The following is a 27,326-nucleotide window of genomic DNA, read 5'->3' on the forward strand; positions in this document are numbered from 1 at the left end:
TATATAATTAAATTCAACAGTTTAGTTTGATTATTACCAAACCTATATTTGAAGATGCAGCCTATTTCTTTCAACACTCAACATACTTTTCCCCTTTGGTTAAACCTAATAAATAACAAATACAAAGTAATATTGCATGTAAATATAACCCTTTTTTGGGGGGGGTTCCAATATCATCTTACATTTGTAATTCCCTATCCACGTTTCTTAAATTTGGTTACAAACAATTAAATACATTCCCTGTAGAACAAGAAATTAAGTTGGTTCAATAACTTGAAATAATGTTTCCAAACATAAGACTTTTAGTAGGCTAATTAGTATCACATGCACTTATGAAACAGTCAACATAGTTTGAAATTTGATTAAGGAAGACAATATACCATAATCACTCTCATGGGTGGGTAAAAATAACAAACTGAAAGCCATGCCCCATTAAGCCACGTCCCCAACACTTCTCATAGGCTGCCGTCCCCACATTGCCCACACCACTATTCAATGCACAAAAGCATGTTGAAAGCAATTGAGAAGCTTTCATTCAATTTAAAAAATCACATTGATGTTTCGAATTTATTTAATTTCAGACAAATCTTATAGAATAGGTTGAATGAGGCAAATCATAATTTTCAATCATTCTAATCATTAAAAGCACTTCAGATTAACAACAGCATCGACCCACATTTTACACTGTATTTCAGCCTAGTCATTATATCTATCATATAATTTGGGTCAAAGCCAACAACCTTTGGTCAAAGACAGTTTTTCTTCCTATGGTGGCTCATCTTTTGGTGTCTCTGTTTGTGGCCAAAATGGCATCCAAGCTTGGGTCAAGGTAATCAAACATGCATTTGGACTATGACCTCTGCAGAGCCATCAAACAAGCAAAATGACAATATAGGAACAAGGTGGAATCGTACTACACAGGCTCCGACGCCTGTGGCAGGGGCTATAGTCCATTCCGGATTACAAAGGAAGACCCAGCCATGATCTACTCAACGATGCCTCTCTACCAGACGAACAGAATGCATTTTATGCACGCTTCGATAATAAGAACACAGAGCCGTGCACGGGGGCCCCCGCTGACCCATGGGACTGGGTGATCTTGCTCTCTGTGGCCGACGTGAACCTTAATCAGGTCAACACTCGTAAGTCCGCGGGGTCGGACGGTATTCCTGGGAACGTTCTCAGAGCATACGCATAACAGGCATAATCATGGTCATTTTCAACCTCTCCCTGACCCAGTCTGTAATCCCCACATGTCTCAAGCTGACCACCATCATTCCTGTTCCCAATAACTCTTAGGTTACCTGCCACAATGACTACCACCCTGTAGCACTCACATCTGTAATCATGAAGTGCTTTGAAAGGCTGGTTATGGTACACATCAACTCCAGCATTCCAGACACCCTAGACCCACAATTTGCACACCGCTCAACAGATCCATAGATGATGCAATCTCAATTGCACTCCACACTGCCCTCACTCACCTAGATTAGAGGAATACCTATGTGCGAACGCTGTTCATTGACTACAGCTCAGCGTCTGTGGGGCCCCAGGTGGTAATGGTAGGCAACGTTACCTCTGCCACGCTGACCCTCAACACGGGGGCCCCACAGAGGTGTGTGCTTAGTCCCCTCCTGTCCTTCCTGTTCACCCACAACTGCATGGCCACACACGACTCCAAAACCATCATCAAGTTTTCTTACGACATGACGGTGGTAGGCCTGATCACCGGTGACCATGAGACAGCCTACAGGAAGGAAGTCAGTGACCTACAATTTGGTGCCAGGACAACAACTTCTCCCTCAACTTCAGTAACTTTTTTAACTCTACAAAAAAATCGCAGCACCCCCAACCTCAAACTACTTCCCACGGCTATGGTTGTAGCCTAGTGAGCTAAAAATTTATAAACTGTAACGAATGCTGATAAACGCTAAAACATAAATACAAACTTATAAGTACAAGTAGAACCAGTGATGCTGCCCAGTAGGCCCTATCAGTAACACAGACAGATAAATAAGAAATGGACAGGTCATACTTAGGAACAAATGGTTTTTGAAAGAGAATTCAAACATTTGTAGCCTAAACTAGATGTGCAAGCAATACATGTCACATATCAGTTTGTAAACAATTTAAGAAATTCATAATTGAGTTAATAAAGTAAACATGGTCTCTTTTTTGATTTCTTGAGTAAGGCAGCTCCAAAATGCAGGTATTTCAGCCTAGCTCAGTACTTTCCATGGTGGAGGGGCAGCCAGAAGAATACAGCCAGAAGAATACGGAGCATAGGGGTTGGTAATGTTCTCAAGTTGAGCCGTGATTGGCTCAGTGTTCTGTCACTCATGGGGACACTACGTCACCTCAAAATCTACAGGTAGAGCTCGGAAATTGAAGCCCCTTGGGTGCTGCCATAGACTTACATTAGAAGTGCCCATCCAAGAAGGCTCAAGGTCATTGGCCACAGATAAAAAGATGTCAAATCACGCTATATCTACCATAGCTTTGATTGGACTGATCATGTTAACATCATACTTTCAAAATCTTAGCTAGCAAGCTAGACAAACGCAGTCATCATCAAGTCGACAATCTGCTGGCAAATCCTTTTCAATCCTTGTCATATGAAGATAAATTATAGATAAAACATATCGGTACTCATCGGCCATTGGACATAAACATTACACAACAAGTTGGAAATCGTAAATTCAACAATGAGTGCTGAGGCGTGACTGCAGCCTTGGGCTCGATCCCAGGCTGTCTCACAGCCGGCTGTGACCAGGAAACTTATGGGACGGCGCATCAATGGCCAATCATCGTCCAGGTTAGGGGAGGGTTTGGCCGGCCGGGAGTCTCATCGTGCTATAACGACTCCTTGTGCCGGGCCAGGCGCCTGCAGGCCGACTTCGGTCGTCAGTTTGATTGTGTTTCCTCCGACACTTTGGTGCGGCTGGCTTCCGGGTTAGAGTGTAGTCAGCTGTGTGTGTAGAGTGTAGTCAGCTGTGTGTGTAGAGTGTAGTTAGCTGTGTGTGTAGAGTGTAGTTAGCTGTGTGTGTAGGGTGTAGTCAGCCGTGTGTGTAGAGTGTAGTTAGCTGTGTGTGTAGAGTTTATTCAGCTGTGCTGTAGTCACCTGTGCTCTGGTCAGCTGTGCTGTGTGAACCCGTTGCAGCCAGTGCCACTGTGCTTTCCAGATTCTGAATCTGTCCTCCTTGTTCTCCTGTAGGCAGAACCAGGCTGGGTTGGAATAGCCAGGCTCGGGCAACTCTGTGATTCCTCCAAGTAGTTTCCTGACGAGCAGCTCCAACTATGCCAGCCCTGGACTCGGATCAACGCCAGCCCACCAAAGGTCAGCAGTCACAATGCAGCAGACTGGATCAAGTGACTCTCCTTACTGGAGTATCAGTCAAAGCCCTGCTTTATCTAACACTCAAAGGTGAGTACGTGCACACGCACTAATGCATACACACACACACAAACAAATCTTTCACACTCTCTCCCTCTCTTTCTTTCTATTTCTCTCTCGCTCTCTCTCACACACACACACCTATATTCACATAGTTGCACATAGAATACTTCCTTCTGAACTCTGAAGGATGTCAGTGTGATTTATCAGTTCATTAAACGAGGTCACGAAGGTGGATGATGGGAATACGGAGTCAACAATAGGCATACCTAATTGTATGTGCATGCCCTGCATGCATTTTAAAGAGTGACTGAACACACCGATTCCGCATGTGACAGAATCTGAAATTTCGGGAATTCGGAATTGGAATCTTGCACGTGACACGATTTCAGTCTTTGGGATGTGGTTCCATATGGCAGTTCCTGATGTTTGTCCCCCACGAGACACCATAGGAACAAAGCCAGAATTACTTCCTCAAAATAGTCAGAATGAATCTAAGATAATAAAAAAAATCTGTAATACATTTTTAGGTTTTTGAAGAGGAGGACTTATTCACACAATCTTACGTCTAGCTAAGGTGTTTGGTGCAGTATGTCTCAAGTAAAAAAAAATGTGTGAATTGTGCCTGCAGCAGGATTGGTTAAAGCGCAATCACCGCAGCTGTGTATCCCATGTTAGTGGGCAAGTGAGCGTTATTCGAAATCAAAACCCAACCCTCAAGTAAGTCATGATGAACCCACTTACAGTACATCACCTGCCAACTCTCCTGTGATTTAGCACTACCGACCCACTATGGTTCGTCTGAGGACAGCAAGCACTTGGGGACTTGGGCAACGGAAGGCATATCACGTCCACCACTTTACAAGAAGCTATTGCAGTGTACTTTCTGTCTCTTCATATCATGATTAATAATACTCAGGAAAACGTTTTTGTGAAACTTTAGTGGAATTCCTGAAAACTTATGCAATGTCTAACATAAGGAGGCAAAAAATTTGCCAGAAAAATGTAGTCTGTCAAAGTCAAATACAAGGACTTTTAATGGAAAGACAAAGCCACAGAAATCACACAACTTATATCATCATCATCATCATCATCATCATCATCTCCAATCCTTACAATGATTAAATTATGAAAAAGTGCAGTCCATTTGACCTTAGGCTACAAGTCTGAGAAAGATAGGTCAGATAGGGGACAGTCAGTGATCTCCCAGGATCACAGCGATGTTGTAATATATGTCTGCCTAAAGTATGCTCCAGCCCAGTCAACTGCTGCCAACATGGATGTGTGACTTACACATTTCAAGTTCACTACAGAGGAGCGTTATGATGACTATACATATCAGCTAGTCTAAATGAAAACATTTCAACAACTGTGCAGCAATGACTATGCGAGGCAATCTTTAGTCAGCTTCTAGAGCTGAGGAAAATCTGGAAAGCTTTTTCTTGAAGCTCGTACGTTATCATTGTTGAGAAGAAAAAAAAACATTTAAAAAAAAAGAAACTTCCACTTTCAAAACTCCAATGCCCCACTCGGTTTAGCTGACCCTTTTTGTCCTTTATTGGAATAATGGATTTAATTCCCCTTTAATACTTTGGTACATTTTCACTTTTGATATTGGGCCCATAAAACACTCCAACAAACTAAAACAAATCATTGTAACTCTTTATATTGAGTTGCTCGCATACCTCTGTAGTAACACTGTCATTACGCTGGTAACAACATTGTATTAACAACTGCATTATAATTACAATAGCTAATACTGAAGTACTATGTACAATAACAACAATGTTGCTACAGTTGAAATGACAGTGTTACTACACAGGTATAAGAGCAACTTCATGTAAAGTGTTACCCAAATCATACACACACATGCGCACGTGCACAATATTATTATTTTTTACACACAAATACTTCACCTCTCTCCATCTATTCTGTCAGTCCCTGTCACACGTTGCCTATCTGCCACACAGCACCACCAATATAGTGAAAACAAGTAGAGACCAAAGCACACTGGGAAATTATACACAAGAGTGGTAAAGACAAACACTGCAACCAAAAGGGCATAGACCAGTGCTCTGGTTGCGCTACTGAGAGAAAAGAACACCCTCAACCATGCCGAGACGGTGCTGGCAGCATCCTCCACTTTCTCAGAGGGAGGAGGGCTCGTACGGCTGCTGAGGGTCTCCTGATCCTCCCCTAATGACGATGGGTTTTGGGTTGACCCCTTACTGAATCCTGACTCACTCCCTTCACTGACCACTGTGTTAAATCTTGTGCTTAGAGACGATGAATGATAGGAGACAGTTGTACCTCTGTTTGAAAGAGGTACATCTCCCATAGAGGGCTCTGCAATGCTACTGGGTGTAGTTTGGCTAAGGCCTTGTCTCGGTGTAAAGGTCAAATTGGGAACTGTACGTGCCTTCATGAGAGAATCTACCTCGGAGTCTATGTCTGTCACCACTTTCTTAGTGAGACGTTTTGTCTGATGGATCGGCACATTTTGAACGACTTCAGGCACATCTGACAGTTTCTCCTCCTTCTCATTGTCTTGTTCGGCTAAAGGACTATTATCAACCGACTGCAAATATAACACCTCTTCTAACATTTCCTCATTCAAACCTTTCTGTTCTCTGAAATATTCATCTTCATCTTCACCTAACTCAACTTCTTTTTCAAATGATTCTTTATCATCCTCCATAATAAGTTCTTTTGACCCTTCTGACGACTTTCCATCTTCATCTTGTCTTGGGCATTCAACGTTTTCCATTGTCACCTCATGCTCTTCTTCCTTTTCTCTTGACACGTCCTCACTCTCATTTCGAGTGTTTGCTGTATCGTCCGTTAAGTCCTCAACTTGCTCCTTTACTGGAGTTTTGAAACGGATTTCATCATGTGTCTGTCCTGTGTCTCTCTTTCTGGACATTTCGGGCATGACATTTTCGGTCTTTTCCACTTCTCCTGTGGTCTTTTCCCTATATACTTCAGGCTCTGTTAGGTTGTGTGTTGATGATTCTTCATCCATATCAATGTCTCTGTATAGCTCCTCTTCATTTAAGCTCTGATAGATATCTTCTTCTTGCGTTTTATTGGACCAGAATCCCTCTTCGTGTGTTTGGTTGGATCTGAATTCTACAACCTCTTCTAGGTTCTCTCTGTCTCTCTGTTCTTCATCAAACTGACTCAGTCTGAATTCCTCTAATTCGTTTGATCTGAATTCTTCATTGGGTGTTTGGTTCGGTCTGAATTTTTCAGCAAATGTCCGGTTCTCTCTGTCTATCTCTTCATCTTTATGATTCAGGCGCAATTCTTTGTCTGTATCGCTCCGTCTGTCATCTTCTTCGCCTTGATGACTTGGGGAGAATTCCTCTTCCATCTCAATTTTGTTCGGTCTTAATTCCTCTACCTCAGTTTGGTTCCAGCTGAATTCATCATCGAATGTTTGGTTCAGTCTAGATTCCTCTTTATCTTTTTGATTTGATCTGAATTTCTCTGCCTCTGATTGATTTGGTTTTAATTCATCTTCCACTGTATTAAATGGTCTGATTCCAACTTCGTCTGATTTGTTTGGACTGAGTTCCTCTTTGTGTGTTTGTTTCAGGCATGATTCTTCTTTTTCTGTTTGATTGAGCCTGAATTCATCTTCATATGTTCGACTCGGCCTGAATTCTTCAAACTCTGTTAGGTTCAGTTCTAAATACATTTTCTCTCTTCGGTTAATTCTGAATTCATCTTCCACTGCTTGACTCTGTTTATGCAAATCTTCTTCTGTAAGGTCTTGTGTGAATTCTTTTTCCTCTGGTTGGTTCGGCCTGAATAGCTCATCCTCTTTGTAGGCCTGTGTAAATCCCTCCTCCACTCCATAGCTCTGTGTGTTTGTTTTATCCTCTGTCTTTTCTCTGACTGTCTCCCTAAATGTCACAGTATCATCAGCTGCTTTGTGCACATTGCCTTTAACCTCTGCTTCCACATCGGAAGAAAGCGTCTTGTCTTGCCTTTCTCCCTGCCAGATTCTATCTACTGTATTGGCATTCTGAGATTCTGCCATTGCTGTCATATCTGTTGTCTCGGTCTCCCCAGAGCTTGTTACCGGCTCTGCTTTATATGGTGTGAAAGGCTCCTCTTTTCTTCCTCTCCCCTCCTCCACATGCTTGTAGCACTGAGCCGTGCTGTCAACAGAGCCCCCGACCACCCTTGCAGCGCCCGAGGGAATGGATTCCTGTAGAGTTTCTGTTACAGGGATAGCCTCTGACCTTTGGGAAGGATCATAAACCAACGCTTTGTCGTCTCTGGGGACGGTGACACCCGAGCTTGACAGTGGCTCCTTGGCAATGACCACAGGCATCACATGATTGTGAGCCCCCAACGGCAGTTCATCTACTGCACAGTGTGTGTATCTTCGTGTATTTGAGTCCAAGTCATCCTCCTGTTGGTTCTCAACTTTTGAGGAAGTCTCAAAATCCTCCGTTTCAATTGACGGGCAAACTGAAGTTGCCGACTGTAGCCATTCAGACTCTGGCACACTGGTGGTATCTTTGGAGTCTGTGCCATTGAGAAAGGCTTCCCACAGATCACAAACAGAGGTTTGTTCTCCCAGATTGTCCTCTGACTTGTCTGATGTGAGCTGAGTTGTGGTCCTCGTTCTAATCCAGATGTTATCCTCATCTGGAGTCCCCGCCCACACTTTATCTTTGCCCCAGTCCAGGGATAGTAGGGGTATCTGGTGGTATGTCATTATTTGAGGGGTATCATTGGTTTGTTTCTTCTGGCGTAATCGTAGGAGACTGGAGGCGCTGTCCCCTAGGGGTTTGATTCTGATGTCAGGCAGTGAAGGTGGTTTCTCCAGTCCATTATGTGGTAGCCCATTGGAAATGTGTTCCCGTCTTGCCGCCTGCTCTCGCTGAGAAAAGCATTCCTGCACTCGTGCTGAACGGGCCGCCCTTCGTCTGCTCCTCTGACTATCCCCCTGTCAGTCAACAAGAGAAGGAAAAGGGCATATTTAGGTTTGGACTTACTTAGTTGCCTACACTAAAATGTGTTTTAACATCTGATCTAACAAGGACTAATATAAAACATATTTTAACTTATTGCAATAAATCAAATATGTAACTTTTGTAGAATATTGCAATGAGATTGGAATTTAGGGTGCAATACAATTTTTTTTTTTGATGACTGCAATAAAATAACGTATGTTATGCTCTCAAGTATCATGTAAAATGCCTCACAGCCTCCTCACGTACAGTAGGTTACACCGACTCACGCGTAACTAGCTGAAGTACAGACATACCTTACTGCAGAAAGAGCATGGTTGGTAATAATGCTCAAACATGTATTAACTATATGTGTTTTATGGTGAGAAATGTGTTAAATACTGTTTTCTGTAAAATGTGTATGAGAAAGTAGCATAGTACCCCAGCCAGGACATATCAAAATGTTTGTCAGCCCTTTAGTACAAATTATTGACCTCACCAAATGTTTGTGATGGTAATCCTCATGATGCAAATTAGAGAGCAGATGCTCTGCGTTGTCCACTGTTTTCCTGGCAGCCCCCTCTGCTCTATGTGTGGCTGAATCTGGAAAAGAAATGGTTCACAGACTCAGATCCACAAGCATGGTGTTCACATTTCACAGACATAATATGAGCGATACATACGTGGAGCATCTGTAGTGGTCTCCACGGGGTTCTCCTCAGCGCTGTTCATCTTACTGTCAACACAGAGGAGAGATCAAATTACATGAAGTGTTATGGGGCAAAACAATACTGTTATGGGGAGAAAAAAAAAGTAATAGTGTTCCTCAAGAATCAAAACACAGAGGTTGTTAAGCTTTTGGTCCTAAAGTAAAAAAAAAAAAAGGAAACATGTTTTTTTCCCCCAGTCAATATCAGACGTAATGGAAAGATGGAGTGACAGTAGATCCAATGGGAAGATCACATGATCCCATGGGAAGTTCACACTAGATCACATGGGAAGCTATTTGATACAGTAGCCTAGCACAATGGAAATCTCTGATAAAGCTAACTCCAACAATCCAACAAGTGGTGATCCATCATTTTTTTAAATATATATAAATATGTCACACTAATAATCAAATATTTTCCTATTTCACTAAGAGATAATAATATGCTTTAAGGCTATTACTCAATTTGCTGGCAGAACTACTACTTGTTTGTAGTCTATGCTATAGTGATTAATACTTAGTTCTTTAATACTTCAGTAATAGTGTGTTTGTTCCGTTTACTGTCAGCAGCGGGAACAAGAATAGGGCCGGGATGACTCCTCACCTGTTGACTTTCAGACAGCTTCTCTTCTCTCTCCAGTTATTTACTTCCTCTAGCTGAGGCTCCATCTCTATCAGGTCTCTGCCTCCCTTTTTGTGGCAGAACAGCACATAGTTCATGTCACTGTTGTTTGCCCAAAAAGTTCCCACCGATGTCTCGTATCTGAGGCAGAACTCCACTTTGGTGCCCTCCATCTCAAAGGGAGGCACAAGGGTAAGCCTGAACGCAAACCTGTCCGTTGTTCCATCGCTGGAGCCCGGGACATACTCAGCCAGCAGGTCAAAGCTGGTCTTCCAGCAATCCAGAGTCATCCGGATATAAAGGGATTTATTGTAGCACAGGTTCACCACCCTGATAATACCCCTGAGCACGGTGGTGCCAGGAAGTAACTCAATGCTCTCCAGCTCCAGCTTCTGATCCTGGAGTCTCTGTTCGAGTTCCTCCGGAGACGAGGGCACGGTAAACAAAGATGACAGGAAATACTCGTCCGGTTCTTTAACTTTGACCTCGGCGTCTGGGGGGTCAGCGACCTCTGCCCCCGTCGGGTCTGTACTGTCAAACTCCTTGACGTACACCAGATCTAGACCGAAGGCGTCAGCAAAGGACACCTTCCTACAGATGACGGCCGGGGGCTCGGGCTCCGAACCATCTGACTCGTCCAACTCGTCCATGGCGCTTTTCTGTGGGGGGAGGCTTCCTCGCTCCTCTTCCTCCCTCACTCCCCCCTCTTTAATATCCCTGCTGCCCCAGGTTCTGGTGTCTGGAGCCTCCATGAAGTTTGAGGGCCCGAGAGGCCTTGGATCGTCTGCAGACAACAGTGGGCTGGCTGTCTGTCTACATTGGGAAGGGAGGACAGAACCAGAGTGCCCCTCGCTGTGACGACACTCGAGAGGACGTGACTTGACATATGGGGTCCAGTTACAGCTGAATATTGTGGTGTAAGCCAGGCCTATTAATAGGTCTCATATAATATGCTAGTCTGGCCCCTGCAGCCATCTGTCCCAACATAACGTCTCTCATATCTGTTGCAATAAAGAAATATACCAGTAATAACAAAAACAATATAACAAATTTAAGACAGAGGCAAAAATGTATATTGAACTCATCTGTGCAGATATATTAAATGACAGAATGAGATGAATTTGCTTTTAATTACCGACGGTGGACGGTGTTTATGGTTCCTCAGACCGCAAATGTTGCGTGCAGGTCACTTGCAAGTGTCGATAAAGTCCTCCAGTCATGGATCAAAAGTGGAGCCAGTGCCAAGTCTCAATCCTCAACAATGGATTCCTGATCTGTCCTATACCCTCTTGCCATCGTGCTACTATAATTCCCCAAGTCTCAGGTTAGTGAGGACAAGGAGATAGGACTTAGAAAATAAAGCAAATTCAGGGTAAATTACTGTACAGTAGCCAAGCTCTCCCTGGCTCTCAAACAATCACCTCTCTGATTGTGATGTAAGAGTAACATCTACTTTGTAAAATGACATTTTCCTTCCTTGAATCTTGTCAGATAGGAGATGTAAGTATACCTGTAAATCTAACATACCCCTTTCAACAGGCTGTAGGCCTAGTTATACAATACAGCCCAGGTATGTAGACCGGTTTCACTCTCAATGGATTCTTTGTGCAAGGTTCTTACTGGGGCTAGATGGATTTTTTTAGTCTTGAATTTGCAGGTTTTGTTTTCAACATTACAACAAAACAGTGCATTGGTATTTCTACATAAAATGTGATGAAACTGACATGAGTATGATATTTACTGTACTGAATAATCAGATCAGTAGATGGCAGTGTATGACCAAAGCGGATTTCATCCATGCCCAAGTACTTTGATACGGCATGAGGTCATCTATTCAGCACACCATGTCTGACCTCAACATATATTACTTTTTATCGCTTATATGCATTTCAACATCATCAAATGCATTAGGTTAGGTAAAGTCAATAATAGCTAGATAAACAACACACATTTACTCTCCTATTATAAGACATGCAGTACATACCTGTGACCTGTGTGAATGGAATACACTACATTACCAGTAGGTGGGAGCAAAGTACCATTTTCCACACATAAATGTATACGGTTTTTTTTTGTTATACTTTATGACATCCAAAATGTTCTTTCCTCCTATTTATAGAAATTATGATGGAATGCTCAATCTCACTTAGAATCTTCAAAAATGTCATGGAATTGGATCTTTTACGAAAAATATATTGTATTTTAAACAATTTAAAGATTTTAATCTTAATCGTTGATACCGTTTATAAAATCTAAATGAATTTATATCATTTTGAATGTACACTATTCCCTTTTATATATTTCTCATATCTGCACATGCAGATTAACTGGTGTGAATTGCAAGTTTGAAATTGTTTACACGTTTGACAATGATATGTAATATTTGTTTTTAAAGTAAGAGTATTGTTCATTTTTTGTGCATAACAAAACGGAACAATAAAATACTAAAAGCATATCCCTGACATTTAAACAAAGCAGAGGTTTGAACGTCACATTGAAATTAATGTACCTTCTTTTTACACATAAAAACGGATGCAAATGATTTCAATCAAGCTTTTAATCAATACAAATTTGTTTCAGTTTCATTACGCCGACTTTATAATTTAAAATATATATACGTGCATTAAGGAAAATGTGTTTTTCCTGTATAGGTAAAAATAAACAATTTTCACCCAATATTTTATCTATAGGGAGAGTAAATAAACGTAACGTACAGCAGGTCAGACCTTGAACGTCAATTTCTCCGGTCCACACCGGTCAATGTAGGTTCATTGCAGTGAGGAGCAGACAATGCGTTATAGCAAATAGCTTTAACATTTATAAAGGTTTAAAACATTAAGATATTTCTTAATATATTGATGTCTAGCACTGGTCCAATTTGAAATGTTTACAAACAAGACTGATCAAACTGCAATGGCACAAAGATGACTATTAAGTATATTGATCACACATCAATAGATCAAACGATCAAACGTCGTCACCATTTACATTCCAACAATATATGTATAGCTTATTCTGATGAGTTTGTGTGTTTGTCTAATCTCATCATGAATCATAGCCTATTTTAACATGTTTATTCTGCACATGAAAATCTAGTAAACAGTGGGCCTATATAAATTCTCCTTTCAAAAGAGTTAAATGAACAAAAATATTATAACAAACCGTTAGGCTATATATTTTTGCTAATGCATTTTCTTTGCACTGACATTACCAATATACACCCTTATTTGGGACTGATTAGTTAGTAAATGTGCACTAAACGTTTTAGTAATTGCTGTTTGTTGTCTACATAATTTATTTCCATGGTGTGCACATACCTTCCAAATAAACATCCGTGTTGATGCTCACATTGATTCATATCTGTTTAAGATCAGTAGGTTAGTCTACAAGTAGCAATGCATATGTTTATTTTAGAATAGATTACACCTTATTAGGATATTAAAATATTTCATTTTTCACACTATTGTCTTTCTCCAGTGGCCAACTGTATAGATCTCGGAGCTGGCTTCATCTGGAACACGATTTATATGGAAATGGGACTGTCTGCTTATCTTTGACTTCCAAAAAGGAACATACATATAACTTGCAAATAGTTTTTTGTTTACATAGCAGGTGGACATGACGTCACATGGGGTCGTAGGACTCCGAAAAATAACAAGATTCAACTCCGGGTAAGTGCCTCCCCTGGGGCTGCATTCTAATAAGCTAGTCCAAAATAGTTCGTGGAATACATCTTGATGTATTGAATCGCATTGCAAAAACAAGCTACTTCTTCGCATTACGCGTCATGCGAGAGCATTCAAACAGGACTCAGTGTACTGCTTTTTCTGTTACATTAGTAATAACAGCAGCATTGACTGAAGACAGCAGGAGCGCAAGACAACGCTTGTATCTCTGAGTGCAGAGCCAACGGAGGAATATTTTAGCTTTTATTTACTCTACGGCTTGTTGTTCATTTTTTCTGCTTTATGGTTACTTGTACAGTCACGTGTGAAGATTTCTTGAAGCTGAACGTACACCGACTTCTTCTCACCTGGAGGCTCTTGTTTTCCTATAGGAAATAACGCTGCGTTTTGGTAAGTTTGAACCAAAGTGTTTATTTCTTTCCACCCTCTTGAGTTTCACTGATTCTCTTTATCGATTATTGCTGTCTACTAACTGAATTTATGAAGCCATAGTTTGTGCGGATGATTGTGAACAACTTCAAATCATCCCAACAACTATATATTGCATATGGGTGTGTATATATATATATATATATATATATATATATATATATATATATATATATATATATATATATATATATATAAAACATATTTCATGTTTGTTTCTTGTCGTGTACGTCACCCAATAGTCGGCTGTGCTTTTTCGTTGCCAAGGACCCTCACGCAACACTGTCCGGCGTGTGCAGCCAATAGGGAGGATAGAACTCTTCTATAGATGACCACTGACTCGCTGAAGCCGATATGCAACAATGTATCCTATGCATCTTTCATTTCAGTATATCAAAGATGGACCTACGTATTTCCATTAGCACTTAAAAACAATAAAACGTTATGAACAACATTTTTGCGTAGGTTGAAAAGTCAGATAGAATAGTTGTAGGCAACCAGTTGAAAGTAGCCTACCAATTCAGAGATGCATTAACGTATTCTGATGTTTTTGATCTACTCATAAAATATCCTATAGGTTAGGCGAATTAATAAAAAAATGTACGTAATAGTCATAGTCACATTTATTCACTGGAATGGAATCTCAAAGTATTCTCATTTAAATGTAACAATCAAAGTTTGAAATGCAGATACATTTATTTTTGGCCATTGTTCCAATTATAATTTGGAAAGTACAGCATTCACCACTATCATATTAATATGCAATTATTGGGAAAGTATTTTCTCTAAAACTAAAAGTTATGCTATTATAACTGATTCATTGATAATAATGTATTGCAATCTAGTTTACTATCTGTGGTAATGAGACATTTTTGTAGTGTCGTTATCAGTTGTGCCACAATTCTTACGATTATCATCACCTATGCCTAATACTACTATAGTACTACTACAGTAACTTACTTTACTATATTACTATTATCTGCTGTTCCTTTTACACTACAGTTACTACTACATTACTACTGTTGCTGCTCAGACTACCAATGCTTAAAATGAAAGCAAATGTATAATAGTATAGCTAGTTGTTGATGGGGATAATGATGAAGATCAATGGTTAACACCTTACCGTTTACATTCTCGCTCCATTCCTAGCTACAGCATATTCCATATCTTCATAGTCCAGGTATAAAACGAGAGACCAGTTTCAGCATTATCCTCATAGTTCTTAATGAGCGTGATGGACTTGTAGTTTGGACGATGGGTTTCGACACATCGGTTATGGGCCTCCCTAAAAACACTAAAGCACCTCACTACTTTAGTTAGCACTGCACCTAAATCGATAGCCTAGGTGTAGCTTTTTTTCTTATAGAAACGCTAACAAGGTTCCCTCGGTGCTGCACCCCTACGCATGCCCTTGGATCAGTTTTCACCCCTGGTGGCATTAACAGGACTGAACCCTTTTGTTCAAGCCGTGGGTGCACAGGTGTTCCCCAGCCTGAAATGCAGGTGTGCTCCACTGTTTCATCACTCCACTTTTGCCCTTCAATGCCTGTTGGGAAATATTTTAGGACCATACCCTATCAGCCCCTTGTTTGGAACCTCTGTAATCATTGCCTGGTAGGAACTATATAAGTCTGTAGCTGTTGAGGCCCTGTTTCAGTGCTTTTTAGTTTGTTGTTGAAGTTTACATTTGGGAAAGTAACCTAATATTTCACTCTGCTGTCTGCGTCAAGGCTATATGGTTGAATGTGGACAAATGGTATCTGGCCAGCATTAGTAGCACACAGCACTTATTATTGTGCCACTCTGCATCCATTTTCTGATTGCTGCATTTATCATTTTGTGGTTTGCTGCTACATTATGGTAATATGAAAATGAATGTCCTTCCAAGGATTAATAAGTATACGTTTATCATACCTTTTAATCATTTATCAAAATTGAAGCTGCCATATATAACTTTTTGGGTAACCTGACAAAAACCACATAGAAATTTGAGTTCTAGATCTGTCATTCTCATTGAAAGCAAGTCTAAAAAGCGGTAGATCTGTTCGCGTTTGCATATTTTACTTTCGGTTTTGTACACCAGCTTCAAACAGCTGAAAATACAATATTTTTGGTTATTGAAAATATATTCCACAGTGGTTTAGATGGTACAATGATTCTCTACAATCTTCACTATACATTGTTGTTTTGTCACATAAGCTGTAATTAGGTGAACTATTAGAATTTTAGCAAACAAGAAATGGCGGAGTGATTTCTGCATATTGCACCTTTAAGTTTAAGATTTCAGCCAACCAGTCACACAGGTTAATGCATGATGTATGCTACTAACTGAGAAATAGTAGATGACTTGTTCTGTTTTGCATGTATATTGAGTCTTCATTTAAATCATTCAAAGGACATGTCATGTTGTGCAGTCTGTGTTTTAAATAAAGTACATATTGTTTTATTTTTAATTTATTACATAGCAACTTTGAAACAAATACCTACTTTTTCATTTAACTGAACTCCAGCCTCTCTCTTAGCTTTTGTATCATACCACCACCCAACATCATGTTTTTTTTAATAAAACTGTCTGCTTGCTTAACCTTAGAGGTGTTGCTCTGTTTTGGGGGAAAAAAAGAAACAACAAAAGGATGGAGCACCATAGTTGCATTTGTCTATATATGAGCCCTGTACTCTGTCTGTGTTTTAATGTATGGGCAAGTCAACTCTGCTCTCTAAGTCTAATGGCAATTAAACTGGAAAGCTTTCTGTTTTTATCCTGTTAACTCCATAGAAATGTTTCCATGACAACCTCCATGCAAGTTAAAGCAACCAGAGGTGATCAAGTCTTTTTTTCTCCCTCCCTCCCTCCCTTCAGTAAGAATGGAATTTGTTTTGACAGTTTTGGCCTTTAATGGCACTTTTGTGCTGCGAAAAAGTATTTGTTTACCTGGATCATATGCTGCTAGCTGTCAGCCTAGAAGAGATTGACTTCTTAAGATAAAAGAGTATATAACATGCTTAAGAGGCCCCCAGGCACTGTAATAATCCACATAATGGTAATGGTGTTTTGTGTGCCACAGTAACTAAGAGGCAGAGAGCTCAGACTTTTTTTAGTTACGCTCTGGGTCACTTCTATAAGCTGGACTTTCTGCTGTTGTGGGTAAGAAACACTGTGACTTTTGGCCAAGAAAAGCTGTTTTGGGTGGGGTCAGGGGATCTGGATTAAACTGAGATTGCAGTCTGACTCAAGACTTAAGGCTGTGTTAAGTGTTGTCTTTGAAACAAGTCTCAACCCCGACGTGTTTATTTTTACGCTGAGCATTTATTTTACTTTCCGGACAAGTTTGGAGGAGTGTCTCGTTGCTCATTGCGTTATGACTCATTTTAGAACGATGGGATGCTGATAACCGTTCTCACTTGTCAGTTTGAAACACTTGCCAATATTTATATTTATGTATAACAGTCCTAAATGCCATGTTTCTAAGATAGCAAGGCTTCTAAATATCACCTTGTACGTCACCATGCCACGATCTCAGGGTTGTTGCACTACAAACAAATGACTAAAAACATGTGAACTGCAGGTTCAGCGGGTTCCCAAAACCTCATAACGACTCCTGTACTTTGACAAAGAATAGAACCTGCAAACTGCAGCCAGACCTGTGACTGATGTAAACAAACTTGCTTTACCACTAACCAACAAAGCATTGTTACCATTGCAGTCTACCAATGCAGTCCTGCTGTATCGGCTAAGGCCTAGCAGTAGATGCTTGATCATGACCTAGACCTTGACAATTGATCCACCGGTTGACCCTTTAAAAGGCCATTAGTTCTACCTAATACGTGCACTTGCTGCGTTTCAACCTGCATTATCTATGAAATTGTGCGATGTCTCTTTTAGTGGTTTGATTGCCAAACGAGAATAGATTTGATCGTTTTGGATCACTTCCTGTTCACATTTTCCCCTGTTTTGTGCAGCCAACACTTATTTACTCTACATGACAGGGATGACAGTCCTCAGTGGCCCGGAGTGGTGTCACACTTTTTCCCCCATCCCTAGCAAACACAACTGATTAAACGAATTGCATTTTAAACTGAAGATCATGATTTGTTGATTATCGGAGTCAGGTGTGTTAGCTGGGGCTGGGGCAAAAGTGTGACACCAATCAGGCCCCCGAGGACTGGAGTTGCCCATCCCTGCTCTATGCTATGGTCACAGCAGTGTAAAGGAATGACAGCGTTTGCGTTTCTTTAAGTCACGGTTGGATGGAGAAAGAAGGGACAGTGTACTGGGCTGGTGTGAAAGAATGTGTTGGTTGCAGGGTCTTGCCCTGAATCAAAGATGGATGGTCACTCATAGTGAATGGCAAGGTCACCATCACTCAGGCGAAATCTGCCACAAGCCTGTCTGTATCACTGCAAACAACTACTCACATCAGACAGATTGAGAAATAGCAGGGCTATTGTCCTAACTCTACAATTGTTAAACGGTTAATTGAGAAACAGGTCACGTTCACAAAATTGTGGAATAAGTCATGTCTAGATCTGAGTGCTAGCTTCATCTTACAATCTGATTATATTGTTGGTCAAATTAACATGGCTTTTTAAACATCTGGGCCTCGTTGAAGTTCTAGGAAAAAGGGAGGGAATGGCTAGTATTGATTTGAAGCAGGCATGTGCTGCTCAAACAGCAGGAACACAAACAAACACTGACCTTCCTCTCATTGGTGCTGTGTGTCTCTGTGGACAATTCTGTTGGAGAGAGAAAGATGGCAAAAAAACTGTTTATTTCAAACATGTTGTAAAAACACAGGATTTGTGAGGGTAATGCTTTTTGACAGGCACATTAGGCTGCAGAAAGAGCATCAAGCTCGGGGCTGGGGGCATATGGTGCTGCCTTCTGCCGGCGTTGCTCTAGAACAAGTTACAACACTCTGGCAGGGTCACGACTGTCTCAGGTTTGTTCCTTCTGTCTCGCTGGCTCGTCAACATAAAAACAGCCAGGGAGAAAAAAAACAATAAGGCTTTTACAGCTTTTGTCTTTCAGAAATACATGGACACACTTTAAAGGACAAAAATGACATTCTTGGCTATGATATTTTACAGTGATATAAAAGGGAGGCAATTTTCTGAAATATGCCTAGCTATTTGTTGTTGTGTTTTTGATATCATGGCCACATTATAATATCTACTGCATGTTGGCTAGTTGATTAGATCATAAATTTCTCTGAGTCCTATTAGCACATTCTAATAGTATGAATACTTTAATGACTTGCCAATGTATAACACAGAGGTGACATTACAAGCTTATAAGCTATTTACTAGCTAGCTATTAGTAACACTTCATACCAACATTTTGCCCGCTATAGAGTTTCCTCAAACTTGTACTTGGACAGTAGGCCTAGTCCTTTTGTCATAGCGCCATAGTTTTATTTCCTGTCATTTCAGAGGGATGGACTTGGACATGATGATGTGAGATGCTGACGCAGTGCTCTGGTTAGAACAGAGGGGATTGGTTGAGAGTAATTACGGGCTACTGTGTGGCTTGTAGGGTTTCCCTGGACGACAGGGCCATGAGCCTTCATTCAGCCACTTTTATAAAAGAAATGGCCACAACATATGGGCGCAGCAACACAATGGTTTATTTTTATGATATTTGATGGGTGGGTTTTTGATTTCGATTGTCACTTCTGGCAACCAGCAAGGCAGATGGTGTAGACTTGAGTGCCCATCAGAGCCTAAATACCTTCGGGCAGCTGTTGCTAATAAACTTTTTTTTGTGCATTCTTTCCCTTCTAACATGGTTTAGGTCAAGAGGAGTCAAACCTGTTACAACACCTGTTTCTGCATATGTAAATCTGTTGTTTTGTCATTTCATTAGACAAGAAAAAAAAGGTAGTGGTCCCTCGTGGTTGCAAATGCGACTGGCACTGGGCCCACTTGGCACGGGACAAAGAGAAAAGGGAAAATACCAAGAGAGAGAACGAGGGATGGAGGGTTTCTGTAGGGAAGCCATAGGATGCCTCCGATGTTGTAAGCTCTCTATCTGGAAGGTTGCCTGCAATTCCGAAGAGAATGGAGTGGGTCCCAGAGACTACTGGACAGGGAAGAGAAGGCGTTCTCTCTCTACTCTCTCGTTCTCTGTCTCTGTCGCTCTCTCTCCCTGTGAGAGTAGCGGCGAGGCAGGACATGCCCAGGAGCCAATGACAGGCACACGCGTGGCTGCCACGCGCCACACGCTTCCCTCCCAACCCACCCATCATCTGGTGTGCCCCTGTGGCTCTTGCCTCTCAACCACATGTGCCAGGGTCTGCTTGGACTCAGGGGCTAATTGTTCTTTGGTAAACTAAACCGCATGCTTGCTGGATCCCGACATTAAAACCGAGACGGGAATGAAGATTGTGATCTTTTTAATGCAGTTCTTTTTCGCGAAGTCTTGAAGGTTTCGTTTATAATCTGGTCTGTGTGGCTGAATGTAACAAATGCGCCATGAAATTAAAGGTTATTGCCTGAACGTTGTTCGAAAGCTTGGAAGATTAGTGTTTCTCTGTGCAGAATTAGAGCAGGGAACTTGATATGGCTCATTCTTGCGTTTGGATGTTATGCTCCTTGAGAGAAATGGACTGACATGCGTCCAGAAACAATGTTTATTGCCTTGTCTTTCCATCTGTCCTCCATTCTCTGGTGATAATGAGGTATTTGAGGCACTTAATGTTGAAGTGTTGCTGATGTTGATACTGTGAAGCCAATGTGTAATAGAATATATTCTATTCTATCCCACTCTATTCCACTGTCTCCAGTAGTCTTGACAGACCTGGGGTTGTATTGGCCCCATGTAGTGAGCTGGTCTAATGTGGCCCTACAGAGCTACTCCTCCAATAGCTGTGGGTTGTTCTGATTTGTAGCACTTCCTCTTTCCCTTCACACAAGCAGCCAGACAGGCAGCATTAAAAACAGGCACAAACCCCCTCTGATACAGGAGTTCATTAGAGATGGGCCTTTGATGGGCAGCCTTTTTATGTGACTACGGTTTCAAATACCTTGATGTAGAAGCTTAAGAATCCATTGTGCAGTAAGCCCTCCTTTTGATGCGACTTATTTAGATCTGCATAGTAAATCAAGGAGAGTAAATAACGAGGCAGCAGATGGAAGCAAGGAGATAAGGCCCCGGCCGAACAATCACATTTGTATTTTGTTATGATGTTGACAGCAGCTAAAACTCACTAATCTAGCTCCACTGATCTGCATTTCAAAGAAATCTCATTTAGCAGCAGGGAGGATAAAGTTCTTCTCATTGTGTCCGTTTTATTGCGTTCTTCGTTAATTTATCTGCTGGCAGATTTAACGTTCGCCGGTGCTTGGGGAGGGTGAGAGGAGAGAGAGCGGCGTGCTCTGTGGCGGTGGCATTGCAGAGAGATGGGGTCTTAAATTCTGTGAAAGCGGTAACGTCTAGACTGCGAGCCCAGGGTAATTACATGTCCGGTGATGAATAGAATGAGTTTGAAGACTCATCTTTGTTCGGGGGCCTAAATTGCTCGCCTAACACCGATAAGGACCATTTGGTTCCCTGTAGAAAATATTATTGCCGGTGACTTTTCCATAACGCCCCCCCACCGCCGTAACACAAGGATGGTATTTACGTTAAAGATAAAATTATTGTGTACAGTAATCTGACTTGTTAGCATAATGTCCCTCTTTCATCCCCAGACCCTTGTATAGCTGCTGTGGAGATATTTCTGCCCTCCATTTTAAATAGTTTATCTTGACTAAGTGCAGCGCTTTATGTAAATAACAGCCTATGGTATTATTAGGCCCCTTGAATGCTTGAATGCAGCCTGTATTTATACATTGATAGAATTTAAAGATCATTTTTTTGTGTTTAGGCTAAGCATAAAGATATGTGTGATATTTGTAAATCTCTTGAATTGGAGGTCACACAGACTAATAGCATTCTTGTTGCTTTTCCTCTGAATAGAGTATTACATCTTCACAGACCAATGCTGTATTGAAGTAAACTCAGCAAGTCATTTTGAATGAATGGAACATTAACTCAAAATTATGTTTTTATCCAACTTATAAGGCATTTTACTTGAACGTTTATTCACACAAATATAGCTAAGTGTTTGATGCAGATTTGGTGGTGTGTTATTAGTCCTTTACTACATGTTTACTTAGCCTTCATGCTAGTACTAAACAGTATAGTATTTTCTTTTGAAGTACATCAGTACTAGAATAGATGATTGTGTACGCTAACAGAAACATCACCATGCCTATTTTCGCAATAGACAGTACAGTAGATGGAAGGGGAGATTTGTATCCTTTTCCCACTGCATAAATGTTACATGCCAATCTGTGTGTGCACTGTGCAACACTTCTTTCCCCAAACTCAAACAGTAAAAATAATGACACTTGGCAGGTTTTGTTTTCCACGGTGCTCTTTGGGCTGAGGGCTTTTTTGTACAGTTCAGAGAGCACATTCTACTGGATTCAGCAGTTGCTGGTTGCCTACAGGGGTCATTGGAATTTGGGAAGGAAAAAAAGAAAGAAAAATCTACAGGAACGTCCAGGCTAGGCCATTAGTCCATGTGTCTTAAGTATCAGAGAGAGAGAGAGAGGTTGCCTGTAAAACGCTCGCTCAACGACGAGGGGAATTCAAATGTTGCGAGGGGTCAAGTGCTTAAACACGATGTATAGGCATTAAAAGCTTCTGAGAGGTTATGTGGCTGCTATGTGGCTGCAGTTTGTAATTTTTACGGTAATGTAATAAAATATAGCAAACTTTAGAAAGATGCATGTGAAAATAACAGATTGATGATGGAGGATTGTTTGATACAGAATTGCAGATAGGTGTATTATAAGGACATGGAACATGACATTATTATCGTTAAAACCTGTCATTTACTGGTTGATCATTTGAGCCTTCAAGGCACTGCAACCTTTCGCTTGGGGAAAAAAACACTTCACATATATTTCTTATATGTGTACTGTACATTACCTAAATTCAGACGATCACCCCTCATCTTTCTTGCACAGCCACACACCCGTGCACACACAAGCACACACACACACACACACACACACACACACACACACACACACACACACACACACACACACACACACACACACACACACACACACACACACACTCGCATGCACCCACAGGTACACCCCTCCTTTTTTTTGTTGCAAACTTCACATTTCCCTACTATAGGCTACTTGTCATAATGAACGATATCTGCAAAAGGCCTGTGATAAGTGGTCGGTATGGTCGGTGTTGATACATTTTGGTTTATCGTCCCAGCTCTAACATGTACACACAGGTACATATTCACTCACATGCATACAGTCATCTAACAGGCAAATGCAGCTGTACTTTGTTGTTCCCAAGTTTATTGCTTTCCCCTAAAAGCCATACTAATAACACTCATGTGAAAGAAAACCTACCCACATTTATCCTATACATGTTTGCGGCAGCACCATCGGGGGGGGGCCCATTTACAATTTACTATGTGAATTGGAAACTTGGTTGATAATGTTTTACTGTATGGGAACATGCTTTTGAGTAATGATTTCTCTCTAATCTGCTCTCCCTCTGCAGATCCTCTACAGACATCTCTGGACTGGAGTCCTTCCCATCCTGAGACAGACGGACAACAACCACACGTTTTCACCCTCAGGGTAAGTACTACAACACAGCCTTTCATGTCCTGTCAAAGGTTTTCAGCCTTTGGACTGATAAGGCTGAATTGGACAATTGTAACGTGCTGTGTGTAACTGTGTAACTATTAGTGATGCACCGATATGACATTTTTAGCCGATACCGATATCTGATATTTTCCTTGCCAAAAAAACCTGATACCGATAACCGATATTTAACATTTTTGCGGCCTTTTAAGCATTCTAGTACAGTTAAATAGTTAACACACACACGGACGCAGCGGTCTAAGGCACTGCATCTCAGTGCAAGAGGCGTCACTACAGTCCCTGGTTCGAATCCAGGCTGTATCACATCCGGCCTTGATTGGGAATCCCATAGGGTTGCGCACAATTGGCCCAGCGTCGTCCAGGTTTGGCCTGAGTAGGCTGTCATTGTAAATAAGAATTTGTTCTTAACTGACTTGCCTAGTTAAATAAAGGTTACACACACACACGCCACACTGACCAAAAAGTTATTATTTTATTGGCATTTACGTATGTCCCCATTACCAGTAAAACAATCAAAACCTATTTCTTTCACTTACTTACTGTGCTGTTTCGTTGTTCATTTGTTCAGTCGTTTCATTCTCAACCAGGACTTCTATGGAACACCGTCTGGGTCTTTGCGTGTCAAAACATATAATATTTAACACTATTTGACGTGTCAAATAACACTATTTGACGTGTCATATAAGCTTGTTGACCAATCAGGACCTGAATATGACTGCACGTCACATAATAATTTAACGAGTTCATTCATTTTTCACGTAGTTATTACACATTGATTACACTATCACTCGTATTTCATATGTCACAACGATTCATCGATACGTATGCTCTGATGCTGGTAAAGTTGTCTCGCGAACCTACAGTGCTGGTCATAAAAAAAAGCTAGCTAGCTCATGGATGCAAACAATGTTCTTCCCCAAAAACATAGCAAAACTACACAATCTGTTTCAGTAGCTATAGTTAGCTAGCTATATAGTTAGCTAGCTAACTATATAGCTAGGTGTCATCATCTAAAATAACCCTGATTTATAAGACAATTCTTATTTGATTAATGGTGGTTGGACCCATCTATGTGAAGCTAGCCACTTTAAGGATTAGCCACAATAGTGGACTTTGCGGTTACCCTTCAAAATAAAAGTATGTCATTGACAGTGATGCAAATGCATACAAATAGTAGAATTATGCCATAATTGAATAGATCATGCTAAACGAGGTTGGGATGTTGTTATATAAAATCAACAAAAGACAAATATTTGTTAGTTTGACAAAAATCTGTTGAAATCCCACTGGATGTTTTATACTTTAGAATTGCATTGGTGGCACACTTATTTCACTGTACAGCCTTACCTATGGATTGTGGATCAATGACATGGGGTCTCAGTAAACTCAGTGACACCCAGAGAACATTAGCATCGTAGCTCTTATTGCGAGTCTCTGAAACAACTGTGAATTGAGCCACATTTATTGTCAACCTATGTGTATTGAACACTATTCCCGAGGAAAAACAATACTGCGTGGATGTTTTGGAGTCTGAGAACTCTGAGGAGGACGTTGGGGAAAAATATTTTGGGTATTGAGTAGACTGTTACCCCATTTCATTGATACCCAATCCTTAGGTAAAGCTGTACAGTGCAATATGAATGTCAATACACACAATAGGCAGACTGGGGAGGTGATTTCACACAGTCACAGTCCCGTGATAAGAGCTATAACGCTAATATTTGCATAAACTTTTCACAGTTGTGTTCTGTGGGTGTCACTGAGTAGACTGATACCCTGTTTCCTTGCTTCACATTCCAACCTTGTTTAACATTATCTAGTCTAAATATGGCAGGATTCCAACAATTATAACCTTCAGCATCACTTTCAAAAATGTACTTTTATTTTGAAGGCAAACCACAAATTCCACTATTGTGCCTAATCCTTATTGTGGCTAGCTTCACAACACATACCCTGGTCAGGTCGAGCCTCACTAGACAGATAAAGCTAGCAGGCTGCTTATACTGTTAGCTTTGGACAACAGGGTGAAGTAGCAGACTAGCTATTTATTTACATGAACTGAAGTTCAATTTCAAAAGTCGAAAATCAAGTGGCTACCTAGCTAATACACACAAGGATTCCAAAATCATTGCTAAGAGTAGTGAAATTGACTGCAGTTTCTACTGGTCATTGTTTTCAGGCAGGTTGTATTGGGGCTAGCTAGGTACCAAGCTAAAGCTAGCTACAGTGAGGGGGAAAAAGTATTTGATCCCCTGCTGATTTTGTACGTTTGCCCACTGACAAAGAAATGATCAGTCTATAATTTTAATCGTAGGGCTATTTGAACAGTGAGAGACAGAATAACAACAACAAAAAATCCAGAAAAACGCATGTCAAAAATGTTATAAATTGATTTGCATTTTAATGAGGGAAATAAGTATTTGACCCCCTCTCAATCAGAAAGATTTCTGGCTCCCAGGTGTCTTTTATACAGGTAACGAGCTGAGATTAGGAGCACACTCTTAAAGGGAGTGCTCCTAATCTCACCTTGTTACCTGTATAAAAGACACCTGTCCACAAAAGCAATCAATCAATCAGATTCCAAACTCTCCACCATGGCCAAGATCAAAGAGCTCTCCGAGGATGTCAGGGACAAGATTGTAGAGCTACACAAGGCTGGAATGGGCTACAAGACCATCGCCAAGCAGCTTGGTGAGAAGGTGACAACAGTTGGTGCGATTATTCGCAAATGGAAGAAACACAAAAGAACTGTCAATCTCCCTCGGCCTGGTGCTCCATGCAAGATCTCACCTCGTGGAGTTGCAATGATCATGAGAACAGTGAGGAATCAGCCCAGAACTACACGGGAGGATCTTGTCAATGATCTCAAGGCAGCTGGGACCATGTCACCAAGAAAACAATTGGTAACACACTACGCCGTGAAGGACTGAAATCCTGCAGCGCCCGCAAGGTCCCCCTGCTCAAGAAAGCACATGTACATGCCCGTCTGAAGTTTGCTAATGAACATCTGAATTATTCAGAGGACAACTGGGTGAAAGTGTTGTGGTCAGATGAGACTCGCTGTGCTTGGAGGAGGAGGAATGCTGCCTATGACCCCAAGAACATCATCCCCACCGTCAAACATGGAGGTGGAAACATTATGCTTTGGGGGTGTTTTTCTGCTAAGGGGACAGGACAACTTCACCGCATCAAAGGGACGATGGACGGGGCCATGTACCGTCAAATCTTGGGTGAGAACCTCCTTCCCTCAGCCAGGGCATTGAAAATGGGTCGTGGATGGGTATTCCAGCATGACAATGACCCAAAACACATGGCCAAGGCAACAAAGGAGTGGCTCAAGAAGAAGCACATTAAGGTCCTGGAGTGGCCTAGCCAGTCTCCAGACCTTAATCCCATAGAAAATCTGTGGAGGGAGCTGAAGGTTCGAGTTGCCAAACGTCAACCTCGAAACCTTAATGACTTGGAGAAGATCTGCAAAGAGGAGTGGGACAAAATCCCTCCTGAGATGTGTGCAAACCTGGTGGCCAACTACAAGAAACATCTGACCTCTGTGATTGCCAACAAGGGTTTTGCCACCAAGTACTAAGTCATGTTTTGCAGAGGGGTCAAATTTTACTCTTTCAAATGACTGCTCGACTTGTTGACTGCTCGATCCACACAGCAGACATTGTGGGCTAGGTCAGGAATGCTGTGTTGCAGTTGTAGCGCAAAATTGTACGTGGCGTCATTACGTCATGTACCTACGTTATATAGGTATGCACGTCAGCTTTGACATTGGTTTTTGACATCGGCGTTAAACTAGACATTGGGCCGATACTGATGTTGGCAT

The 27,326-nt window shown here is 41.3% G+C and overlaps 2 protein-coding genes across 15 annotated transcripts in view; one reads left to right on the forward strand and one right to left on the reverse strand.

Annotated features, from left to right (window-relative positions):
• Positions 1-4,413: 4,413 nt before the first annotated feature.
• Positions 4,414-10,685, reverse strand: LOC106609244 (uncharacterized). The gene is made up of 4 exons (XM_014207806.3): positions 9,675-10,685; positions 9,045-9,097; positions 8,861-8,964; positions 4,414-8,357 (listed from the first exon to the last, which is right to left on the reverse strand). Exons 1-4 carry the CDS (start codon positions 10,442-10,444, stop codon positions 5,307-5,309), a joined length of 3,978 nt encoding a protein of 1,325 aa, XP_014063281.1. The 5' UTR covers positions 10,445-10,685; the 3' UTR covers positions 4,414-5,306.
• Positions 10,686-13,373: 2,688 nt separating this feature from the next.
• LOC106609245 (forkhead box protein P2) overlaps positions 13,374-27,326 on the forward strand; it is a 118,661-nt gene continuing 104,708 nt past the window's right edge. For 7 of the 14 annotated variants that reach the window (XM_014207810.3, XM_014207814.3, XM_082977640.1 and 4 more), the window contains exons 1-2: positions 13,376-13,768; positions 23,391-23,470. The gene's annotated coding sequence lies outside the window, so the exon portion shown is untranslated. Of the gene's footprint in view, positions 13,769-23,390; positions 23,471-27,326 lie in introns of all 14 variants that reach the window. The other 7 variants (XM_082977641.1, XM_082977639.1, XM_082977643.1 and 4 more) reach the window with 3 other exon arrangements.

The sequence above is a fragment of the Salmo salar genome, chromosome 07 (genome assembly GCF_965601325.2).
Source record: "Salmo salar chromosome 07, fSalSal1, whole genome shotgun sequence".
Taxonomy (NCBI): Eukaryota; Metazoa; Chordata; class Actinopteri; order Salmoniformes; family Salmonidae; genus Salmo; species Salmo salar.